The following is a 22,566-nucleotide window of genomic DNA, read 5'->3' as shown; positions in this document are numbered from 1 at the left end:
ACTCACCTTGTAGACCAGGCTGGCCTCAAACTCAGAGATCTGCCTGTCTCTGCCTCCCAGGTGCTGGGAATAAAGGCATGCGCCTCCAAGCCTGGCAAATGCTGAAAGGGGTGTGTTCACTTTATTATCTACTGAAATTTCACAAGGTGCTGAATTTAGGTTCATCTCTATTGCTTAGCAATAATAAAATTGGACTTTGTGAGAATGGCAGGAAGGAATCTTGGACAAGATACTCCCCTAGAGAGGTAGCTGGAAACTTTAAAAATTAATACCTATTTACTGTGTGTATCTACTTTCATGCTCATGCCTGCTTTTATGTCAAGGTCAGAGGACAACTTGCATCTGTCAGTTCTCTTCTATCATGTGATTCTCAGGGATTAGACTGAGGTCATCAGACTTGATAGCAAATGCTACCTGATCTAGCCAAGCAGTTTCATCAGCCCTAGCTGGGAACTTCTTAACAGGCCTTTGTTCACTCATATATAACTGTTGTTTTAACATTATGTTCTTAATTTTCCTACTGTAAGTGTCTTTAAAATTACAGTGATTTTTATCGACATTTTTTTTTGTTGTTGAAACGTATTGGGAGAGCATAATGTTAGGTATTATAGAGATAGATAATAAATTTGATTATTTTGTTCTAAAATTGAAAAATTTAAGGGATAGATGACAGATGTCCTATAATCTGCTAAGGAATATAATAATGGACTTGTAAAAATAACTCTAGTTGAATATGGTTTGCATATACCTGTAATCCTGGCACTTAAGCAGGAAGATGAGGAGTTCAAGGCCATCCTTGACTATATAGTGCGTTTGTGGCCAGCCTGGACTACATGAGACATTGTTCCAGAAAATAAAAACAATTTAAAAAAACTCAAAGCTGGCCTGATGTTCACATTCCTGTAATCCTAGCATTCAAAGTGAAAATGAAAGATGTTGAGTTCAAGTCCAGTCTGGGCTTTATAGTAAGTGTGAGTCTAGCTTTGGCTACATAGTGAATTTCATTCAGGCCTGCCTATGCTGCCTAGCACAAACAAACAATAACAAAAAGTTAAAGCTCTTGAGCATTGTCCTTTGGGGCTGTCTTGTAAACAGAAATTAATTTGGTTTTAGGGATCAAAAGAAAGCTTTTTGGAAGTAGTTGAAATTGATCTGGACCCATATTTGGGAATTCATGAGGCAGTTTTTTTCCTCAGGGGTTGGGTAGTCAGGGTGGTGGTAGAGCTGTGTATTGAATTGAGGGCGTTGGGAATGGTAGACAGTGTTCTGTCTTGGAGGCATAGCTCCAGGTCATCTATGAGTCAGTTGTTAAGGACAGGACCATTCTGAGTAAAAGGTCTGTTTTTATTAGCATGCATATAGCCTTGCATATTCTTAAGACTAGCTGGAAATTTAATGCCTACAAATAAATTAGTGGGGTTTTTGTTGTTGTTTTTGGAATTTTGAGACAGGGTTTCTCGGTGTAGCCCTGGCTGTCCTGGAACTTGCTCTGTAGACCAAGCTGGCCTCAAACTCACAGAGATCCACCTGCGTCTGCCCTCCCCAGTTCTGGGATTAAGGTGTGCGCCACTACCGCCCAGCCAAATAAAATAGTGTTGTGGCCAATATTTACCAGTTGCTTCCTGTATTCTAGTAACTATTCCAAGTGCTTTTTCTCCACTGCATTTGCCCTTGCAATGTTTTTAATAAGTAGATATTTACTGTAGATTCCATGGGCTGGAGGTGCAGCTCAGGAGATGAGAATTTACCTAGTGTGCGTGAGGCCCTTTGTCTAATCCTCAGCACTGGGGAAGAAAATTATACTCAGACTCCTTCTTATGGGAAGCAAAGGCAAAGGGAAGTAAAATAATTTGCCTAAGATTATACTTGTAGTGAATAGTAGTTTAGAAATGTGAGTCTAGATAGTGTGTTCCAGAACTGTGTTCTTTTATTAAAAATTTATTACTTTTGATTCTATGTTTGTAAGTGCTGGTGCCTGAAGAGTTAGATCTAGTGTTAGAGGTGGTGGTGAGTCGTTAAATGTGGGTGCTAGGAATTGGTTCTTCAGCAGCAGCAGTGTTTGTTCTCAGCCACTGAGTCCTTTTCTAGTCCCTAGAAAAGGGTGATTTTTTTTTCTTTGTTTTATGTTTTATTTTGTTTTTGAGACAGGGTTACTTTGTGTAGCTCTGGATGTCCTGGATTTTGCTCTGTACATCAGGCTAGCTTTAAACTCATATCCACCTGTCTCTGCCACCTGAATGCTGGGATTAAAGGTCTAGCTCCTAGAAAAGCATTCTTTTTTTTTTAATATTTATTTATTATGTATACAATATTCTGTCTCTGTGTATGCCTGAAGGCCAGAAGAGGGCACCAGACCTCATTACAGATGGTTGTGAGCCACCATGTGGTTGCTGGGAATTGAACTCAGGACCTTTGGAAGAGCAGGCAATGCTCTTAACCACTGAGCCATCTCTCCAGCCCTAGAAAAGCATTCTTAACCTGTGTTAGTGCAGCTTCTGAATGTCTTGTTTTCTTCAGGAATTGCTATCTTTTGCATGCTGCTTACTTACTACATGTGGATCAAGGCAGTGAAGACTGGTTCCATCTACTGGGCTGCCAAGTGTGCCCTTGCTTATTTCTACATGGTAACTATATACATGTATTCTCTGTGTCTCTTTCTTTTTTTGGTGTAGGGATTGAGCTCATACTAAGTATCTGATTAACTGCTGAGGTAGTACTTCTCTACATATTTTTAATAAAAAAATTTTCTTTCCCCCCCTCCCCAGCCCTCAAGTTCTTTCTGAGATAGGGTCTTATGTATCCCAGGTTGACCTCAAACTCTGTGTAGCCAAGGATGGCCTTCTGATCCCTTGTCTCTACTTACTGAGAGCTGGGATTACAGATGTGTACCACAGTGCCTGGATTATACAATGTTTAGGATTGAACCGAGGGCTTCTTGTATGCTAGGCAAGCATTCTACCGAGTTATATCCCTAGACCCCCTGTTTTTCAGTCTACTAATAAAGTCTTTCAAATTCTGTATTACTGTATTTCCTATGGGTACATGTTGGCTGTCCCATATTTTTATTATATTCCCCTTAAAAATTTCCTTTTGCTTCTACTGAGATTGTGTCTGACACCGTATGGCATCTAGATTAACACTGTGACTTGGTATTTCTTACTGTATCAGTGTCAGCATGCTCTGAGTCTGCTCCAAGGGACTAATCCTTCTGTCTTATCACAGGTCTCTTCGTGGGGAGGTTATGTGTTCCTGATCAACTTGATCCCTCTTCATGTCCTGGTGCTAATGTTAACAGGCCGTTTTTCTCACCGGATCTATGTAGCCTACTGTACTGTTTACTGCCTGGGCACCATTCTTTCTATGCAGATCTCCTTTGTGGGCTTCCAGGTAAGCTGAGACTTTATAGAGTTTCTGTAGCCAAATGTTTCTAAGTAGCTCCAACTAGATTGACTAGGTTGGATTCTCTTAAGAAGAATATGAATTACAGTTTCTATTTTTTGCTGCTTATTAACTGAAACAACAGAATTGTTGGTTATGAATCTGCCTCTAAGAACACATCAGTTTTGCTGCATGCTATTTGAATTTAATGGCTCTATGCTTAGGTTTGTGTGAGGAGGAGGAGGGCCAGTTAACAGGGTTGACTTGAATAATCAAAGTTAAAATTTCAAAAAAGTTTAAAATTCCAGCCTTTTAGTGGAAATGACCCCATTTAATAGCAGTGGACTCTGAACATCTTAATGGGGCCTAGGTGAGTCCTTGAGGAAGCAAAGCATAAGCTTTGTAACCAGGTTATTATGTACAGTTAGCAGGACATTGTGTGTTTGGTTTCTTTTGTAAAGCTTTCATATTTAGAGATAAGCAAATATTTGTAGTCACTTAATATTTGAAATTTGCTATTCACTGGAAGATGTAGAGAATGTGCTGTGCTAGTCCCTGAGGAAGTTGGAGAAAGAAATCTACACAGCTGTCTGTGGTTTACAGTTCAGTAGTTCTGGAAAGTGTTTCTGGAGTGTTGACATTAATAGTGTCTGGACACTTGTTAGAATGCAGATTCTGTGGAGGAGGGATTAAGAATTCAAGGTCATCCTTGACTTCAGTCAAGTTGAAGCCCAGGCTGGTGTGCATGAAACTCTGTCTCAACAGACAGAACAGATCAGAACAGAGAACCCAGATCAAGCCAAACCAAGCCAAGTGAGACAGTAAAAGAGACCTGTTGAATCAGACACTCTGGGTGGGGCTCAGAACCCACTTTAACATTCCCCTTGTTATAATGCCCACTAGAGTTAGAGAACCACTGTCTGTGGAAGAGAGTCATTATATACTAAAGGAGTCATACTGGTGCTTGAGACATAGCAGCCATTGATTCTCAGGTTTGGAGATGAAAGTGACATTGAATTTTAAATGATGAGTTTTAGTGAAAGGGAATTAGGAGAAAACTCAGTTCACACTAAGGAAGTAACTGGAGCAGGTGGCAAGGATGTGATTGTGATGGTGTATAGAGTGCTTTGTTAGACTCCAGACATTCTTTAGGAAATATATTTGGTAAATTAAACCCATTTCTATATTGGTCCTTGTTCATTTTGGAACTTGAGACCTCATTCGATTCCTTGGGTTGAAGTAGATCAGAAAAGTACCAATGTTGGGTGAACTGTATTTGTTTTTTCTCCTAATATTGCCATATGTGATCACCCACTTCCCCCTAGCCTGTCCTTTCATCAGAACACATGGCAGCCTTTGGAGTGTTTGGCCTCTGTCAGATCCATGCCTTCGTAGATTACCTGCGCAGCAAACTGAATCCACAGCAATTTGAAGTTCTTTTCCGAAGTGTCATCTCCCTGGTTGGCTTTGTCCTCCTCACCGTGGGAGCACTCCTCATGCTGACAGGTAGGGAGCACGTCTTTTATAGTTAGATACACATGGATACAGATGTAGAATAAATACCAAAAAGATGGACTCTTCGGTCACAAGAGAAGATTCTGTCTTTATTTCAAGTGCTAAAGCCAAACACTTAAAGATTAGTTTAATTTTATGTGTATGGGTGTTTTGTCTGCATGTATGTTTGTGCACCACATGTGTGTCTGGTTCCTGAGGAGACCAGAAGAAGGCATCAAATCCCCTGAAACTGGAGTTGTGGACAGCTGTGAGCCACCACATGGGTGCTGGGAATTGAACCCATGTCCTCTGCAAGAGCAGCAAAGACTCTTTAACTGCTGAGCCATTTCTTCAGCCCCAAAGTCCTACTCTTTAAAACATTCATTCTCTTTGTCAGCATTTGGATTCAACATGACAGAGTGTCTTTGTAGAGCTAAAAGGATTATCTAGCCTTGCCAGCACTTTTTCAGTTTTCTTTTTCTTTCCTATTGGTTGGCTTGTAGAAGTTCTTTTCTTTGTCATACTTTAAGTCATGGTACTCAATCTATGGAAACTAAATCATGGCTATTTAGGTGATAGTCTCTTTTTTTTTTTAATTTACACTTCTCAGAAGCTAATTTAATTTTTCTAATTCATAGCAGGATGGAGGACTTAGTTCACTTAGATTCTAGAGTTGACCTTGATTTCTTAATTTGACTAGATTAAGCCTAAGATTCTCCTTTTCAGTAGGCTTCTCTGGAACCCACCTCCCCCTTGAATTTTTATATGGCCAAATTATGTTGTTGAAAAATACACTCTCTCAAGTTTAAAAAGAAAGGAGTAAAACTGTAAATAATACTGATGTTGGTAAATCAAAAACAGTCCTTTTTTATCTCAGAATTTTATAAAAATGGAACGTTGTGGGTAAAAGTGCTTTTTGCATAGTCTTGCACTTATGGGGCGAATGGCTAATTAAGACAGTACAGTCACTCAGAAGCTTGGTGGTAAGTTAGTCTGGAATATGTTTGGTTTATTTGTTTGCTTTTTTCAAAATAGGGTTTCTTTGTGTAGCTTTGGAGCCTGACATGGCACTCACTCTATAGACCAGGCTGGCCTCGAACTCACAGAGATCCGCCTGCCTCTGCCTCCCGAGTGCTGGGATTAAAGGCGTGCGCCACCACCGCCTGACTAGTCTGGAATATGAAGTGTGGCAGAAACAATAAAGGAGATCCTGCCTCAGACAAGGTGGAAGGCAAGAACCAGCTCTCAGAAGCTGCACTGTTACTTTACCACTTCTGTGCATACTCAGACACTATATAGGCACACTAATAATAAAATAAACTGGGGTGTTGTGATTACGTAGCATTTTAGCTTATTGTTTTAGGACTATATGTGAAATATTTATTGCCTTTTCTTGCAGGAAAAATTTCTCCCTGGACAGGGCGTTTCTACTCACTGCTGGATCCTTCTTATGCTAAAAACAACATCCCCATCATTGCATCTGTGTCTGAGCACCAGCCCACAACCTGGTCTTCTTACTATTTTGATCTGCAGCTCCTTGTCTTCATGTTTCCAGGTCTGTCCTGCATTTTGAAGTAACCTTCATAAGAATCATCCTTTGATTCCAAATATATTAACTACCCTCTTCCTTACTTTTTAAATATTTACTTACTTTTTGTTAGGTATTTAAAAATATTTTTACACATGTATGTATGTATGTATGTATGTATGTATGTATGTATGAATGTATGAGTGAGTGCAGGTGCCTGCAGAGACCAGAAGGGGGTGTCCAGTATTCTGGAGGTAGAGTTACAGACAGTTGTGAGCTGCCCCATGTGGGTACTTATACTTAGCACTCATAGCATATTTCTTTCTCTTTTACCCAGTTTTCTTCTTGGCTATATTGAAGCTCTATGTTGAGTTTTTATAGTTAAGACAATTTTTATATTGTAAAAACAATAGAGATAAGTTTAAAAAATACGCAAAACGGGTACATTTGCACTAGTTCTTACTACCTGTTCTACTACCTTTAACATTTTAAATCAGATGCAGTGATGAATGTCTATAATTTAGTACTTGGAACCTGAGGCAGGAGGATTGTTCTGGGCTACATTCTCAAAAAACTGTAATGAAAAACCCATTTTCAGTGTTAATTAATTTTAAGATAGGGTCTATTTTGTATTTGTGGTCTATTGTGTATTACAGGCTAACCTGTAACATTCATCTATTTATTTGTTGAGTGTGAATGATACCATTCAATGTTCTACTCCTAATTATAAAGAATCATGGTTAGGCATGGAGCTAGGGCTTTGTCAGGGATGGGACACTTGCCTGGCATGACCGAGGCCTGGGGAAAAACAAACATAATTTCTGCCAATTTAGGATTTACAGAAATATTTTTTTATCTGTAGACATGTATAAAGATGTGGAAGAAGAAAGGGACCTATAACTTCTTATAGCAGTATCTTAATGTATTTTATACTTAACATATGGTGAAATTAACCATCTCTTCTGCTAGATGATTTGTGGTTGTTTGGTTATAGTAAACATCTTGGTATAATTTTCTTTAGTATAGATTCCTAGAATTGCTGAGCTAAATGTATGAAGCCATCCAGTCATATAATGAAGGTATTTTCCCTTGTATTTTCTGTACAGGCTCAGCTGCTTACTTTTCTTTCCCTCTTTTGTAGTTGGCCTCTATTACTGCTTTAGTAACCTGTCTGATGCCCGGATTTTTATCATCATGTATGGTGTGACCAGCATGTACTTTTCAGCTGTAATGGTGAGGAATTCCCTCAGTTCTAGCCAAACTTTATTCCTGACTCTGCGGTGCTTTCTCGTTTGTTCTTTTTTTTTTTTTTTGCCTAGCTGAATTAAAAAAAAATATTGGTGATTATGCAAAACATCCTGCATTTGGTAATACTTATTTGTAATAAACAGACACATTCTGTTTGTGGGGGTCTAATTTTCTTGAGTTCATAACCCTGTGTTAGGCACTTTTATACTTCATTGAACTTGGAGCAGATTAAAGAAAAATGTTTGCATGGAACTGAGGTTACAGGCAGTTGTGTGCCTCCTGATGTGGATGCTGGAAACCAAGTTCAGGGTCCCTAGAAGAGCCAGAAGCTTTGCCGCTACCACTCTCTAGCTCCTGGAGTAGATTTTTTTTATCTTAAAGCCTTGAGAGTACTGTCTATGCTTTATTGTTAAGACAGAGAAGGATTTTATGTAAGGTACTAATATATTTCTTACACTATTTTGAAATATTTTTTATTTTATTTATTTTTATGTGTGTGTATGTTTGAGTGTGTATCTGTTCACTACAAATATATTTAATTGGTTATGGTGGTATACACCTGTAATCCCAGCACTTGGGAAGTAGAACCATTAGTTCAAGAATGATCTGGTCAACATAGCTAGTCTCTATCTAGAAAAACAATATGGACAAAAATAAGTATATAAAAAAGTAAAAATTTGTTGAGAGGTGTGGTACATGCCTTTAATCCTAGTATTCACAAACCAGAGGTAGGTGGATCTCTTGTGTTTAAGGCCAATGTGCTTTACAAAGAAAGTTCCAGCCAGGATGGCCAGGACTGTTTCACAGAGAAACCTATTTCCAAAAACCAATAAAAACAAACAGCAACAAAAAAAAAAAAAAACAAGCCAACAACATCAAAACCCCAGTAAAAATTTTATATTATCATTCAGAACCTAGACACATTTAGATATGGAGTTTGTTATTTATATTCATGTTTTTTGAGACAAGGTCTTTTGTTTCCCCTATGTTTTTTTTAATTTTTTAATTTTTTTGGTTTTTCGAGACAGGGTTTCTCTGTGGCTTTCGAGCCTGTCCTGGAACTAGCTCTGTAGACCAGGCTGGTCTCGAACTCACAGAGATCCGCCTGCCTCTGCCTCCCAAGTGCTGGGATTAAAGGCGTGCGCCACCATCGCCCGGCTTCCCCTATGTTTTAATTATGTATGTATGTGTGTGTTTGTGTGTTGGTATGTGCATGTCAGTGAAGGTGCCATGGAGGCCAGAGCCAGGCTGTTGTGAGCCACTCCATGTGTGTGCTGGAAACTAAACTCAGTTCCTCTGCAAGAGCAGTAGATGATCTTAAACCATTGAGTCATCTCTTTAGCTCCAAAGATTATCATTTATTATGTTTACTTATGTGTATGTGTTTGTGTGTATGCCATATACTAGCAGGTACTTGCAGAGTCCAGAAGAGGACATCACTGAGTTACCTAACATGGGTGTTGGGAACTGAACTCCAGTCTTTTTTATTTAACTTTATTTTATGTGCATTGGTGTGAAGATGTCAGATCCCCTGCACCTTGGATCTTCAGACAGTTGTGAGCTGCCATGTGGGTGCTGGGAATTGAATCCGGGTCCTCTGGAAGAACAGTCAGTGCTCTTAACCACAGAGCCATTTCTCCAGCCCCCTGAACTCCAGTCTTAAGGATCATGCTTTTAAACTGCTGAGCCATATCTCCTCCATGTATGTGTGTATATGTGTACATGCATATGTGCAGGTCCAGGGTCCAGAAGAGGGTGACAGATCTGGAGTTCTTGGCAGTTATGAACTGCCCAACATGGGTTAACTTAGGTCCTCTAGAAGAGCTGTATGTGCTTGGAAGCCATTGAACCACCTCTCTAGTCCTGGCCTTGAACTTTTGATTCTCCTTTCATAACATTTTGATAGCTGGAATTATAGATTTGCACAGCAACTGGCCCAACTGCAACAAAGTTTAAGAAATACTTCTGTTATGCTAAAACTATACTACATATCTTTTATTTCACATTTGCTGAAGTAGAATATTTGTTGAAAATTGCTAAATTGATGTCATAGTCTTCCAGTAGATTGAAGTCTTGTTATTTGTGGAAGACTGATTATACTGATCACGATTCTCTTTCCTTTTAGGTGCGTCTAATGCTGGTGTTGGCACCTGTTATGTGCATTCTTTCTGGCATTGGTGTCTCCCAGGTGCTGTCCACATATATGAAGAATTTGGACATAAGTCGCCCAGACAAGAAGAGCAAGAAGCAACAGGATTCTACTTATCCTATTAAGAATGAGGTGAAATTTAAGTAACATGTTCGCTTGGGAAAATGTGCATGCATGTGTGTGTTTGAGAGGGGTGGTCACAGTGAACTTGTACAGCCTGACGTATTTTGATCTGTCATATTTGGTCATAAGACGCTGTCTGTGTTTGGTTTACATACAGTTCTTTTTTCTGTAGGTGGCAAGTGGAATGATACTGGTCATGGCCTTTTTTCTTATCACCTATACTTTCCACTCAACTTGGGTAACCAGTGAAGCCTACTCTTCTCCCTCCATTGTACTGTCTGCTCGTGGTGGGGATGGCAGTCGGATCATTTTTGATGACTTCCGAGAAGCATATTATTGGCTTCGTCACAATACTCCGGAGGTAAAAATTTGAGAGGGGTTGGATAGTCAGATAGTGGTGAAGACAGTTGATATTGTGATAAATAGGAACCTTAGAGAAATTAAAAATTTAGAAACTCAGTTTTTAATAAGCTTTAAAGGCCAACTTTGATTGAAGACTGTCGTCTAAAGTAGTGTTTCTCCACCTGTGGGTTGTGGCCCCTTTGGCAAACATTTGTCTCCAAAAATATTTATATTACAATTTCTAACAGTAGCAGAATTACAGTTGTAAAGTAGCAGTAAAAATAGTTTGTGCTTGGGGGTCGCCACAACATTTGAAAGTGTATTAAAGAGTTGAAGCATTAGAAAGTTTGAGAATCATTGTTCTAGAGTATCTTAAATTCTAGATTCTGTTTGAACATTTGTATTGATATGGTAGTGGTTTTAATATAAGGTAGATTAAATGAGTTTCAAAAGAAGAAAATATTAATTATGTTTGCTATAAAAAAAGCAGAAACTAAAACAGAATCAAGGTAAAGAGTTACCACCTAATAATAATGACATTTAACATTGTAAATTATATCTTTTGAGGTTCTGAAGTGATTTTTTTTTCAGTAGCTATTGGAAACAGTATTTCTGAGTCAGATTTGCTAAAAACCCAAACTAAGAAGTTTTTTAAAAGCAGTGTTGGGGCTGAACCCAGAACCTTAACATGTGTTAAGCACATACTCCACCACTGAGCTGTGTACTCAGTCCCCAAACTAAGACTCTTTTAATCCTGCCATCGTATTTTGTGGTTTGTGTTTTCCCTTCTACTTCTGTAATAATTTTATAATGACTTTGCAATGTTTTTGTAATTTTTTTTTTTTTTTTTTGTGGTTTTTCGACACAGGGTTTCTCTGTGGTTTTGGAGCCTGTCCTGGAACTAGCTCTTATAGACCAGGCTGGTCTTGAACTCACAGAGATCCGCCTGCCTCTGCCTCCCGAGTGCTGTGTTTTTATAAATTTTATAATGATTTTATGTTATTAAGGGTCACATTAAAAATTACCTAATGACAGATGAGGAGTGTTGGCACATGCCTTTAATCTCAGCATTGAGGATAAGAAGCAGGTGAACCTCTGAGTTTGGGGCCAGCCTGATGTACATGGTGAGACCATATCTCTGAAGAAAAAAATTTAAATTACCTAGTGACACTAAACTGTCTTAGCTGTACTACATAGTCCCCTTTGCTTGTTTGGAAGTAGGGTATTTGGGAATGTTGGGTTGTATGTAATGTAAACTATTTCCTGACTGCGTAAATGGAGGAGCCAGTGCCCCAATTTTATCAATTTTATTTTCTTGTTAGGAGTGCATTACTCTGTTAAGAAGTTGATTAATTAGGAAAGTCTTACTTGCTATCAAAGATGTCCTTCCATTCCTCTTAGCATTTTTTTTTTTCCCCTGAGGCAGGGTTTCTCTGTGTAGTAGCTTTGGCTGCCCTGCAACTAGCTCTTGTAGACCAGGCTGGCCTCAAACACACAGAGATCTACTTGCCTCTGCCTCCCGAGTTCTGGGATTAAAGGTGTACACCACCACCGCCCGGCGGCATTTGGTTTTTAAGAGCAGTGAGATAAACATTTTTCTGTATTCATTCTTGTTTTAGGATGCAAAGGTCATGTCATGGTGGGATTATGGCTACCAGATTACTGCAATGGCAAATCGGACAATTTTAGTGGATAATAACACATGGAATAATACTCATATTTCTCGAGTAGGGCAGGTAAAGTAAATGGGTCCTTAGGGTGTCTGATATCTGAGGTCTGTTGGGAAATGTGTTGCTAGGAGAGGGAGTTGACTTGAGATTTTCTTTGAATATTGTGCATTTATTTTTCTAGGCAATGGCATCCACAGAAGAAAAAGCGTATGAAATCATGAGGGAGCTTGATGTCAGCTATGTGCTTGTCATTTTTGGAGGCCTTACTGGCTATTCCTCTGATGGTACTGTACTTGATATTGTTTCTATCTGTGGGCATTGAAAATGTAGTGAATCAGTTACTATTTTAATTTTATTTATTTATATTCATTTTTGAGAGTCACATGTCAGCCATTATCATTAGTAACTTACCATGAAAAGAATTATTGCTTATTGTCTTAGTTAGGGTTTCTGTTAGCTGTGATGAAACACTTTTATTCAAAGCAACCTGGGGAGGAGAACATTATTTTATCTACAGGGAAAGGAACTCTATCTAGTCAGGAACATAGAGGTAGGAGCTGATACAGAAGCCATGGAGGAGTGTTGCTTACAGATTTGCTTACAGGCTTGCTCGTCTGCTTTTTGTAGGACCAGAACCAATCAGTCCTACCCTCAGTGAGCAGGTCTCTCCTCCATGGGCCAGTGCTCTTAACTGCTGAGCCATCTCTCCAAGCTCCTGTAATACAGAATAATAAAAGCTAACCCAATAAAAAAGATAGTCTGTTAGTTACATATATAGGTTTTTATCAACCATGTAATTCAGCCAGTTGTTGAAATTGCAGAAATATCTATATGATGTATGTACCATTCATTCTGTTCTGGATAGGTTTTTTCTTTTTTTATTAGGGAGGGGGATTTCAAGACGGTTTCTCAGTAACTATGGAGCCACTCCTGGAACTTACTCTATAGACCTGGTTAGCCTCAAAAAAAAAAAAAAAAGTGAAAATATCAGATTTTGTGAAGTCAGAGTGCTGTTTACTAGCTAATTGTATGTAAAGAAAGACTTATTCAGGAAAACGGGGAAAAAATGAACTTTCTTTGGAGGTGATGTCATATTTTTGAATTGTTGAAAGAATGATGATTTGGCAATAGTCTAATTGTAGGAGCTAGTCTTGTTTTAAAGACAATAAAATACTTTTTAAAGTTATTAAAAATAATGCAGACTATTGAGTATCTAGCTCTACGAAAACACGCATGAGACAATAATGAAAGACAATCTCTCAAAACTGGATTACTAGGAGTTGTGAAAGTTTGAGAGTTATTATTATTGTTGCTATTAATCTTGTCATTTATTCAATATTTCAGCTGGGTCTGTTTGTGAAAACTTTTGAATTTTAAAAGTCCCACCCCCACACTTATATGTACAATCTCAGTGGTGGCTGATTTTGTTTCAGTTGCTCATTCCCAGCTCGTCTTTAGTCTTTTTACCTTTTCTTGGTTCTGTTAAAAAATAAGTAGGGTAATGAGTGATGGTGTATGACTATGGCTATAATCCTAGCATTACACATGCTGAAGCAGTAGACCAGTGTGTGCTACATCATGAGTTCTTACCATAGAATAAATCAAAACCAAAAAATTCTCGTGACTTGATCTTTCAAGATGCTGCCTAGATTGGCCTTGAACTCTTCAGTGCTGAGATTACAGGTCTAGGCAAGATGCTGTTTTCTAAAACAATTAGCAGATCTTTGGATAGACCTTTTCTGTTGCTTTATTATTTTTTTCAGACAGGATCTCACTATGTAGAGATGTCTGGCCTGGAACTTGCTATGTAGACTAGACTAGGCTAGCCTTAAAGTAACAGAGATCCACCTGCCTGTGTCCAAGTGCTGGGGTTACCACTACACCTGGCTTCTAGTTTTACTTTATTTTATTTTTTTAAATTTATTTATTTATTAAAGATTTCTGCCTCCTCCCTGCCACGGCCTCCCATTTCCCTCCCCTGACTTTATTTTATTTTATTTTTTATTTTTTTGGCTTTTTGGGACAGGGTTTCTCTGTGTTACAGTCCTGGCTGTCCAGGAACTAGCTCTTGTAGACCTGGTTGGCCTTGAACTCACAGAGATCCACCTGCCTCTGCCTCCCAAGTGCTGGGATTAAAGGCGTGTTCCACTATTGCCCGGCTATTGATTTTACTTTTTGTTGAGTGCTTATGAAGGTTTAAAATAAAATATTTGATCATTAAACAGATTTTTTTTATATGAAAAGTTGATGCTGTGTAGCCCAGGCTGGCCTTAAATGCATGAAACTTTCCCTCAGCCTCTCAGTGCTGGGAGTACAGACAGGCACCACTGTGCCTGGTTTCCGCTGTGTGTTATGTTCCTACAGTACGTCTAAAGTGATATTAACAATACTGCAGGTGTTTACTTAAGTACGTGTAGCCACTACTTGCAATAGCTTAGTCCTTGATTTCTAGGAATACTTCCAGATGTGGCTGAAGACTGAACCAATAGCATTTAATTTCAGCCTTTAACAAGCAATTAATTTCTAATAAAAGTTTTGTATTTTTAGGAAATATTTTTGCTCATACACTATTTCTTGTTTTTGCAGAGTTAAATAATAGGATTCCTTATTAGAAAATTGTGATGGAAATTTCCTTAGAAATAGTGATATTTTCGGGCTGGAGAGAAGACTCAGAGGTTAAGAGCACTGACTGCTCTTCCGGAGGTCCTGAGTTCAATACCCAGCAACCACATGTGGCTCATAACCATCTGTAATGAGATCTGGTGCCCTCTTCTGCAGATGTACATGCAGGCAGAACAGTGTGTACATAATAAATAAATAAATAAACAAACAAATAAATAAATCTTTAAACTGAAAAAAAAAAGAAAAAGAAATAGTGATATTTTCATTGAGTTTCTTAGATCCTGCAGCTTTTCTGATTCAGCGGTTCTTTCTTTTTTCCTCTAGATATCAACAAGTTTCTTTGGATGGTCCGGATTGGAGGAAGCACAGATACAGGAAGACATATCAAGGAGAATGACTACTATACTCCAACAGGGGAGTTCCGTGTGGATCGTGAAGGTTCTCCAGTGCTGCTCAACTGCCTTATGTACAAAATGTGTTACTACCGCTTTGGACAAGTCTACACAGAAGCCAGTGAGTGATTCATAATACTAACAATAGTGATAGCTAACACGTACTGTGTTTTCTGGGGTCTGCTCTTTGTCTTTTTTAACTCATTTAGTCACAGGAGCCCAGGAGCTAGAAACTAATCTTTTTTTTTTTTTTTTTTTTTTTTTTTTTTGGTTTTTCGAGACAGGGTTTCTCTGTGGCTTTGGAGCCTGTCCTGGAACTAGCTCTTCTAGACCAGGCTGGCCTCCAACTCACAGAGATCCACCTGCCTCTGCCTCCCGAGTGCTGGGATTAAAGGCATGCGCCACCACCGCCTGGCTTAGAAACTAATCTTAATGCCATTTTATATATGAGGAAATTGAAATAACCAACAGGTAACTGAACTAGATAATATCAAATGATAGGATTCAAACTCAGTCTGCCTCTGAATTCTGTTCTTTGAAACATCTTTTGCTTGGGCAGTGGTGGTGCACACCTTTAATCCCAGCACTTGGGAGGCAGAGGCAGGCGGATCTCTGTGAGTTCGAGACCAGCCTGGTCTACTACAGAGCTAGTGCCAGGACAGGCTCCAAAACCACAGAGAAACCCTGTCTCGAAAAACCAAAAAAAAAAAAAAAAAAAAAAAAAAAAAATCCCAGCAGGTGGGAGGCAGGCAGAGACAGGTGAATCTCTATGAGTTCAAGGCCAGCCAGGTCTACCGAGGGAGTTTTAGGACAGCCAGGGCTCCATAGAGAAATCCTGTCTTGAAAAACAAAAAAAAAAAAAAAAAAAAAAAAAATTTATGAATGTCTCAATAAAGAATATTGCAGTGTGCGAAGGACTAAGGGAATAAAGAAAAAAGTACTTCTCCATTTTTTACGTGCTACATTGAGAGGGATTTGGTTTGGTTAGAGTCTCTCCATTTCAGTTTTGTTTCTGCATCTGGAAAGACTTTTGCAGTATATACAAGTCTTAAACTCCTGACCCATGTAATGGTTAGTAGTGTTAGGTCTCAGAAGTAGAGAGGCTTGAAAGTCACCTTTTAGATTTATAAGAGATAAACTCCATGGACTCTACCAAGCATCTCATTGGGCAGGACTCAACTAGGGTAGCACTTGATTTGCCATTTCTTTTCTTTTCTTTCTTACTTTTTGGTTTTTTGATACAGGGTTTCTCTGTAGCTTTGCAGTCTGTCCTGGAATATAACTCTTGTAGACCAGGCTGGCTTCTCCCAGGTGCTGGAATTAAAGGCATGTACCACCCCCCAACTTTGATTTGCCATTTCTATCTAATGCTCTTTCTTGCAGACTCTAGTCCAAGTGGAGGCTGAGGAATAGCAACCAGTACAGTAGTTGGTGTGCAGCTTCCATCTCCCTAGGAAATTAATTTGCAGAATAGAAAGAAGTTTTCTCTCTTGTTGCTTTTAGAGCGTCCACCAGGCTTTGACCGTGTTCGAAATGCTGAGATTGGTAATAAAGACTTTGAGCTTGATGTCCTGGAGGAAGCATATACTACAGAACATTGGCTGGTCAGGATATACAAGGTGAGTAGATGCTGCCCATCTCGGAAAACTGTCCTCATTCTAGTATCCAGTTTTCAAATAGGAATATTTTTAATAGCACCTGGTTTCAAAGTAGCTTGTCATTTACTTGAAGTGTTAATATTTTTAAATGTTGTATATGTTTTATTGTATAGACACAACTTTGTGGATTCTCTCTCTGCCTTTTTATAATTCCCAAGATAGAATTTAGGTCATCAGTCTCATATGCAATTTTACCTGCTAAGCCATCTGGTCAGGCCAAAATGTTGCTAATTATATTTTTGATTATTCTTAGGAGACATCCCAGCTGTCAGTTGTTATGCCCACATTCCTTTTTCTTTAAAAAACATTTTTTACTACAGTTTTATATGTATGCTACATATAAGGACAGCTTGCAGGGATTAGTTCTTTTATCGTAGGTATCCTGGAGATCAAAATCTAGTTACCAGGATTGATGGCAAATGTTTTTGCCCACTGAATTATTTTCCCAGACCAAAACTTTTTTCTTTCTTCTTTCTTTATGGTTTTTGGGACTAGGGTTTCAGGATGCCAACCAGACTGGCGTTAATATTACTATTTATCCCATTTCTTCAGCCTCTGGAATGGTAGTATTATAGATGTCGCCACTGTACTTGATTCAGCAATATTGTTCTAGGTAGGGTTTGAAATAGCTTGGGGATTGGGGGGATTGCATGTATTTGTGTTTTGAACTATGTTTTTTATTTTTTGCTGAATTTTTGACAGTATCACATGATGTTGCGTAGGAATGTGTTATATCTTTTACATAAGAAGAGATTGAGCCAGATATAGCATATATGCCTTGTTGTCTGAGGTTTCTGTCCTGCCCAGTTCCCGCAGTCGTTAAATCCCAAAGAAATCACACAGAGGTCTACATTAGTTATAAACTGATTGGCCTAGTATCTTAGGCTTCTTGTTAACTCTTATAACTTATATTAACTTATAATTCTTATCTGTGTTATCCACGTGACTTGGTACCTTTTTCGACAAGGCAGTCACATCTTGCTTGCTCTGTGTCTGGCTTCCTCTCTGTCTGGCTGATGACTACAAACTGAAACTTTCCTCTTCCCAGAATTCTCGTTGCCCAGCCTCTACTTCCTGCCTGGCTACCGGCCAATTAGCGTTTAATTAAACAAGTACAAGAAACAAATCTTTCTTTATAGGGTAAAACCATTGTCCCATAGTAATGCCTATATCCCAGCACTAGGGAAACATACAGGGGATTGAGTTTGAGGCCAGTCTAGGCTACATAGCAAAACTCTGTGTAACAGTGGGGAAAAACTCAAGTAATAGTGGGAACAAAAAGAATGACTGAGGAATTTTGGTCAATGCCAAAGTTCGACTATTCGCTTCTTAAAGGCTAAGTTGACAGTAGGTAGGGTCTGACCCATGCTTATTGATTACATTGTCCAAAGACAACAGAGTCTAGTGCAGCCCTTTCTGGTGATCACTAGTAGGTCTCTAATGTTGAACTTTGGGCACATACTAAACTCATGTTATGTTGTTGCAGGTAAAGGACCTGGATAATCGAGGTTTGTCAAGGACATAAATGCCACATTGTGCCCTGGTACGCTTCGCACTGAGCGCGTCGTATTGAGGACGCCGAAGATTTTTTTTTTATAAACAGTTTCTAAGAACAGAACCAGATGGGATTAGAATTGTCTGGAAGTTTTTCCCTGGACAGTATGGGCTGGGCCAAATCAAATGATTTTTGTAATTCTGAGCAGGTTACCAAATGAAATGTTATGGCTTTACTTTGGTCAATTAAAGGGGGGTATTTTTTTTTTTTTAATGTGCCTTATTTGTTTTGACTTAAATCGGCTGATTTGAGGATCACAGAAGTGAGTGGATGGAAGATCATATCCATGCTCTAGGTCCCCAGACAAACCAAATAGGAACATTTTCTTTCTCTCTCCTAAGGACTAGCTCTGGTTCTACAAATATAAAAACTTTGTCACACTTTTTGTTTTGTAGCACCCAGATCCAATGCTTTGCATATAACGGGTGCTTAATAAATTTTTATCAACTGAATAAATGCTTCTGGGACCAGAGGAGTGCTGTTTCTGAGCAGGGAAGACAGTGTTCTTGCTGTTAGGTTTGTGTTCTCTCAATATCTATTTCTTTAGAAGATCTTTGGCTTTGTAAGGACAGAGAGTTGCTAAGTATGTCCAATCTCACCAGGGTTCTTTAAACTAGTGAGGGTTCTTATTCTAAGCAAAATGTGAACCAACTGTGACTAATCCAGTAGTTGTTAAGACTCAGTGAAACATTAATCTGAGAGGAAGACGCTCCTCCAACCCTACCATGTACAGAGGTTGATGGTCAGTAGATGTTATTGGAATCAGAAAGTTTTCAGTACTTCACTCAACCTAAAACATAGTAAATGGCTATTTCCTCATTTCCTGGAGACTCCCCTAAATCTCATGGGGTTCGCCACCATGAGTTTCTGTTCTTAGCGTAAGTCTGCTGTGTTCACACACCACTTCAGGCTTGACTACCTGGTTTTGAAGCCCTTGCTAAGTATATAATGAGGATGTGGGAAGTGTTGCTACTAGCAGGTACCTAGAGATCATTGCTAGTCTGACTGTAAGAAAAGAGACTTTAAAAAGCGTTTTAACTTCGAAGCATAGAGGTCTCATAGTTATTTTATGCCAGGATAACAGCTTTCTGTGTGATATAATAAGACATTTCATCATGTATTTTACAACGTAGGACATAATCACTGATGTATAGAAACTGTCTTAAAAAATTAGTTGTACTATTTAAGAAAACAGGAGGAATTATATGACTTAGATAGTCAAGTCACATTGGTACTCAGTGCATATATGCTTAGGTGTTCTTGTACCTAATGACCTCAAGCCAGTTTATGTACCAGAAGATTTGATTTCCTATATGTAAATATATTACTTGATTTATATACATAATTACTGCCTAGTGGGAAAGGTTAATCTGAGATTTATCAATATGATTATATTACAGGTTATTAGTAAGCTTTCTCTATAGTGTAGATGGAATAGCCCTTTTTCATATCATTTTACTCCTGGGATTTTGATATTTTCTAGTTTATGCAAATTTTTTAAGAGATTGCTTTTATTTTCAGTTATAGCCCACTCAGTGTAAAAAATATCCATCTAAAAAAACAATACAATTTGACACATATAACTTTCCACACACCCATTGACTCTTGTAATTTGTGACACTATTTTTACTATCATCTGTTATAGTCGCAATTACCTTTTACCTTCTGGCTATTATTAGTTAAGATGTGTTATATACTGTTACTTTTTGGCAGTTCCCTGTAGCTTAGGCTGGCTTTGAACTCAAGATACAGATGCTAGCTTTGATCTCTTGATTGTGCAACCTCTGCCTCCCAGGTGTTGAGGTTACAGGTGTGGGCCACTATAGCCAGCTAGTTATTATTTTTCCTCTATAACTTCTTTTAGAAAGTACTTTACTGTTTTTTAGTACTTGTTATAAATCTCTCCTACCCCCTTACCTCCATAGCCAATTCTCTTTCATTTGTGTCTGTTTTCTCTTAATGTGATCAAATATATTTGTTAAGCAATTTTTGTGCTTTTGACACAGGGTCTTTTGCAGCCAGGCCTGGCTTTGAATTCCTGCTTCTCCTGCCTCTACTTGCCAAGTGCTGGGATTATAGGTATATACCATCACACCTGATTACATTGTTTACTTTTAAGAATGTCTTTATTTTTCAGCTTGAATTGGTTAACTCTCCAAGTTTGTTGAGTTGAACTATTTCACTGTGATATTTGCTAATCTTTTGCCTTTTTCATTGATTTGCTATTTCTAAGTATCTTATGAAAGTATATAGGGCAAATAAATTTCTGGAGCTATTCTCTACCATACTGAATGCATAGCTAGGTATAGAATCCCAGACTCTCAGTATTTTGCATTGTAAAGGCACTAGCCTATTGTTTTCTATTTTCCTAATATTGGGAAATGCAGTTATTCTGATGAATATTTCTCTATTTCTTCCCCAGACCCCTTTGTTGCATCTTTATTGTGGGTATCCACTGTCTTGGTACTATGGATTTTCATGTGTGCATAGTCAAGTTTTTTCTGTTTTTTGAAAAAAACACTCATAATATGTAGATTCTTCCAGCTGTTTTTCTGATAAGGTTAATTAAAAAAAATTTAAATTTAGGCAACACAGTTTGACACTTTAAATATTTACTTTTATTTTATGTGATTGGGTGTTTTACCTGCATATGTGTGTGTGTTATGTGTATGCCTGGTGCCCACAGAGTCCAGAAGAAGGCATCAGATTTCTGGAACTGGAGTTACAGACATTTATGAGCAGCTATGTGGGTGCTGGGAATTGGAAGAGCTGTCAGGGTCTTAACTGTTGACTCAAATCCCGTAACGTTACTTGAATGTGGGGCTTCCTGAGTCAGTTTCCTAAAATTTTCAGTTGTTCTTTTATCTTTCATCTCTTGGGAGATTTCCTAAGCGCTGTATTCTCATATTCATATTCTCTCTCTCTCTCTCTCTCTCTCTCTCTCTCTCTCTCTCTCTCTCGTGTGTGTTTGTATGAGTTGCATTGGGACAAACCCAGGGCCCTGTGCATGCTAGCTAAGCACTCTGTCAGTGAGCTAATTTCTATCTCCAACCATGTTTTCAAGTATTTTATTATTTTTCTTTTCTGCTTTCTGTTTCTAAAGTTTTAAGACTTTTTGTTGTCTGACTGTTCCATTGTTTTGCTGCCTTTCCAATTAAAGACGTTCCCAAATTCTTGGCTGACATCTTTTATACTCTAGGTAGTAGAAAGGGAGTCTGCTTGTGCTTTTCAATATAGTGATCAGGCTGGGCTGCTACACTGAGAAATCATCGATATTGGTGTTACATTTTTTTTTCTTCCATCCATAAAATTCAAGGTTTGTATGTCCTCTTATTTAAGGATATTGTCCAGACTGTCACCTTTCTGGAGTAAAGTAGGAAAAGAAAGCTTAGAGGTTCAACTCTCAGTATATACACTTAAATTTAAATGCTGTTTTCAGTACTATAACCACACCATTTACTGGGCTTACTCTACAGGCCAGCTTCTTTTTATTTTTATTTTATTTTGTATTTTCGAGACAGGGTTTCTCCATAGCTTTTGGTTCCTGTCCTGGAACTAGCTCTTGTAGACCAGGCTGGCCTCGAACTCACAGAGATCTGCCTGCCTCTGCCTCCAGGTGTTAGGAGTGCTGGGATTAAAGGCGTGTGCCACCACCGCCCGGCCCAGCTTCTTTTTATTTATGCCCTGAAGTCTTATTACCAGTTTTGAGGAAGAGTGTGTAGAGGCCTGTTTCATACATAGGTAGTCTTGAGACTGCCCCAGCTTAACCTCCATATTTAGAGTTGGCCTGGTGTCATTTCAATTTGAGTATTCTGGGCTTCCCACAATGCAATTCAAGTCACTTTTCTGTACTTTGGGATTCATCTTTATTTTGTTCTTATTATCTTTTATCTGCAGTAGGCTTTCTCTTTTCCAAAATTTTCTCATACTCAGAAAGGAATAGAGGCAGTTGCTTACGCCCCCCCCCCCCCCCCCGAAAAGACCCTCTTAACAAATTCCTTACTTGGCTTCAATTTTGAATTCCTGGTCTTTCTGCTTCTGCCTTCAAGGTCATAGGCAAGTGTTACAAAACCTGTCTTCTACTATTCTTTTGTAACTATTTTTAGGAAGTTTTAGCATGGTTTTGGTTTGTGTGTATGTGTGTAAATTTGTTTAGCTACTCTTGTGGCAGTTTTCTTTGAATCTCTTCAGACACATTAAATTTGAGACAGTATTTCATTTCATCCATGTTGTCCTGGAGCTTTCTTTGTAGCCATTGTGACCCTGAACGGATCTGCCTCCATCTACCTAGAGGCTAGTATAAGGCTATATATATATATATATATATATGGTGGTATACATATATAAAAGCAAGCACATGTACACACATAAATGAGCGCTGATACTCTGCCTGAACCTAGTTTTTCC

The 22,566-nt window shown here is 38.6% G+C and overlaps 1 protein-coding gene across 3 annotated transcripts in view; it reads left to right on the top strand.

Moving 5' to 3' along the window:
• Positions 1-20,749, top strand: part of Stt3a (STT3 oligosaccharyltransferase complex catalytic subunit A) — a 32,386-nt gene extending 11,637 nt beyond the window's left edge. For all 3 annotated transcript variants that reach the window (XM_041657102.1, XM_041657103.1, XM_041657104.1), the window contains exons 7-18: positions 2,518-2,624; positions 3,223-3,387; positions 4,704-4,884; positions 6,272-6,427; positions 7,542-7,633; positions 9,774-9,929; positions 10,093-10,281; positions 11,882-11,998; positions 12,114-12,216; positions 14,879-15,067; positions 16,450-16,565; positions 18,091-20,749. In XM_041657102.1, the coding sequence (XP_041513036.1) occupies positions 2,518-2,624; positions 3,223-3,387; positions 4,704-4,884; positions 6,272-6,427; positions 7,542-7,633; positions 9,774-9,929; positions 10,093-10,281; positions 11,882-11,998; positions 12,114-12,216; positions 14,879-15,067; positions 16,450-16,565; positions 18,091-18,129 (1,610 nt within the window). In that variant the 3' untranslated portion in view covers positions 18,130-20,749. The remainder of the gene's footprint in view (positions 1-2,517; positions 2,625-3,222; positions 3,388-4,703; positions 4,885-6,271; positions 6,428-7,541; positions 7,634-9,773; positions 9,930-10,092; positions 10,282-11,881; positions 11,999-12,113; positions 12,217-14,878; positions 15,068-16,449; positions 16,566-18,090) is intronic.
• Positions 20,750-22,566: the final 1,817 nt, after the last annotated feature.

This window comes from Microtus oregoni, unplaced genomic scaffold (assembly GCF_018167655.1).
Source record: "Microtus oregoni isolate MIOR12 unplaced genomic scaffold, Mior012 000008F_ref0000371, whole genome shotgun sequence".
Classification (NCBI taxonomy): domain Eukaryota; kingdom Metazoa; phylum Chordata; class Mammalia; order Rodentia; family Cricetidae; genus Microtus; species Microtus oregoni.
This window is presented reverse-complemented; position numbering and strand designations above follow the sequence as displayed.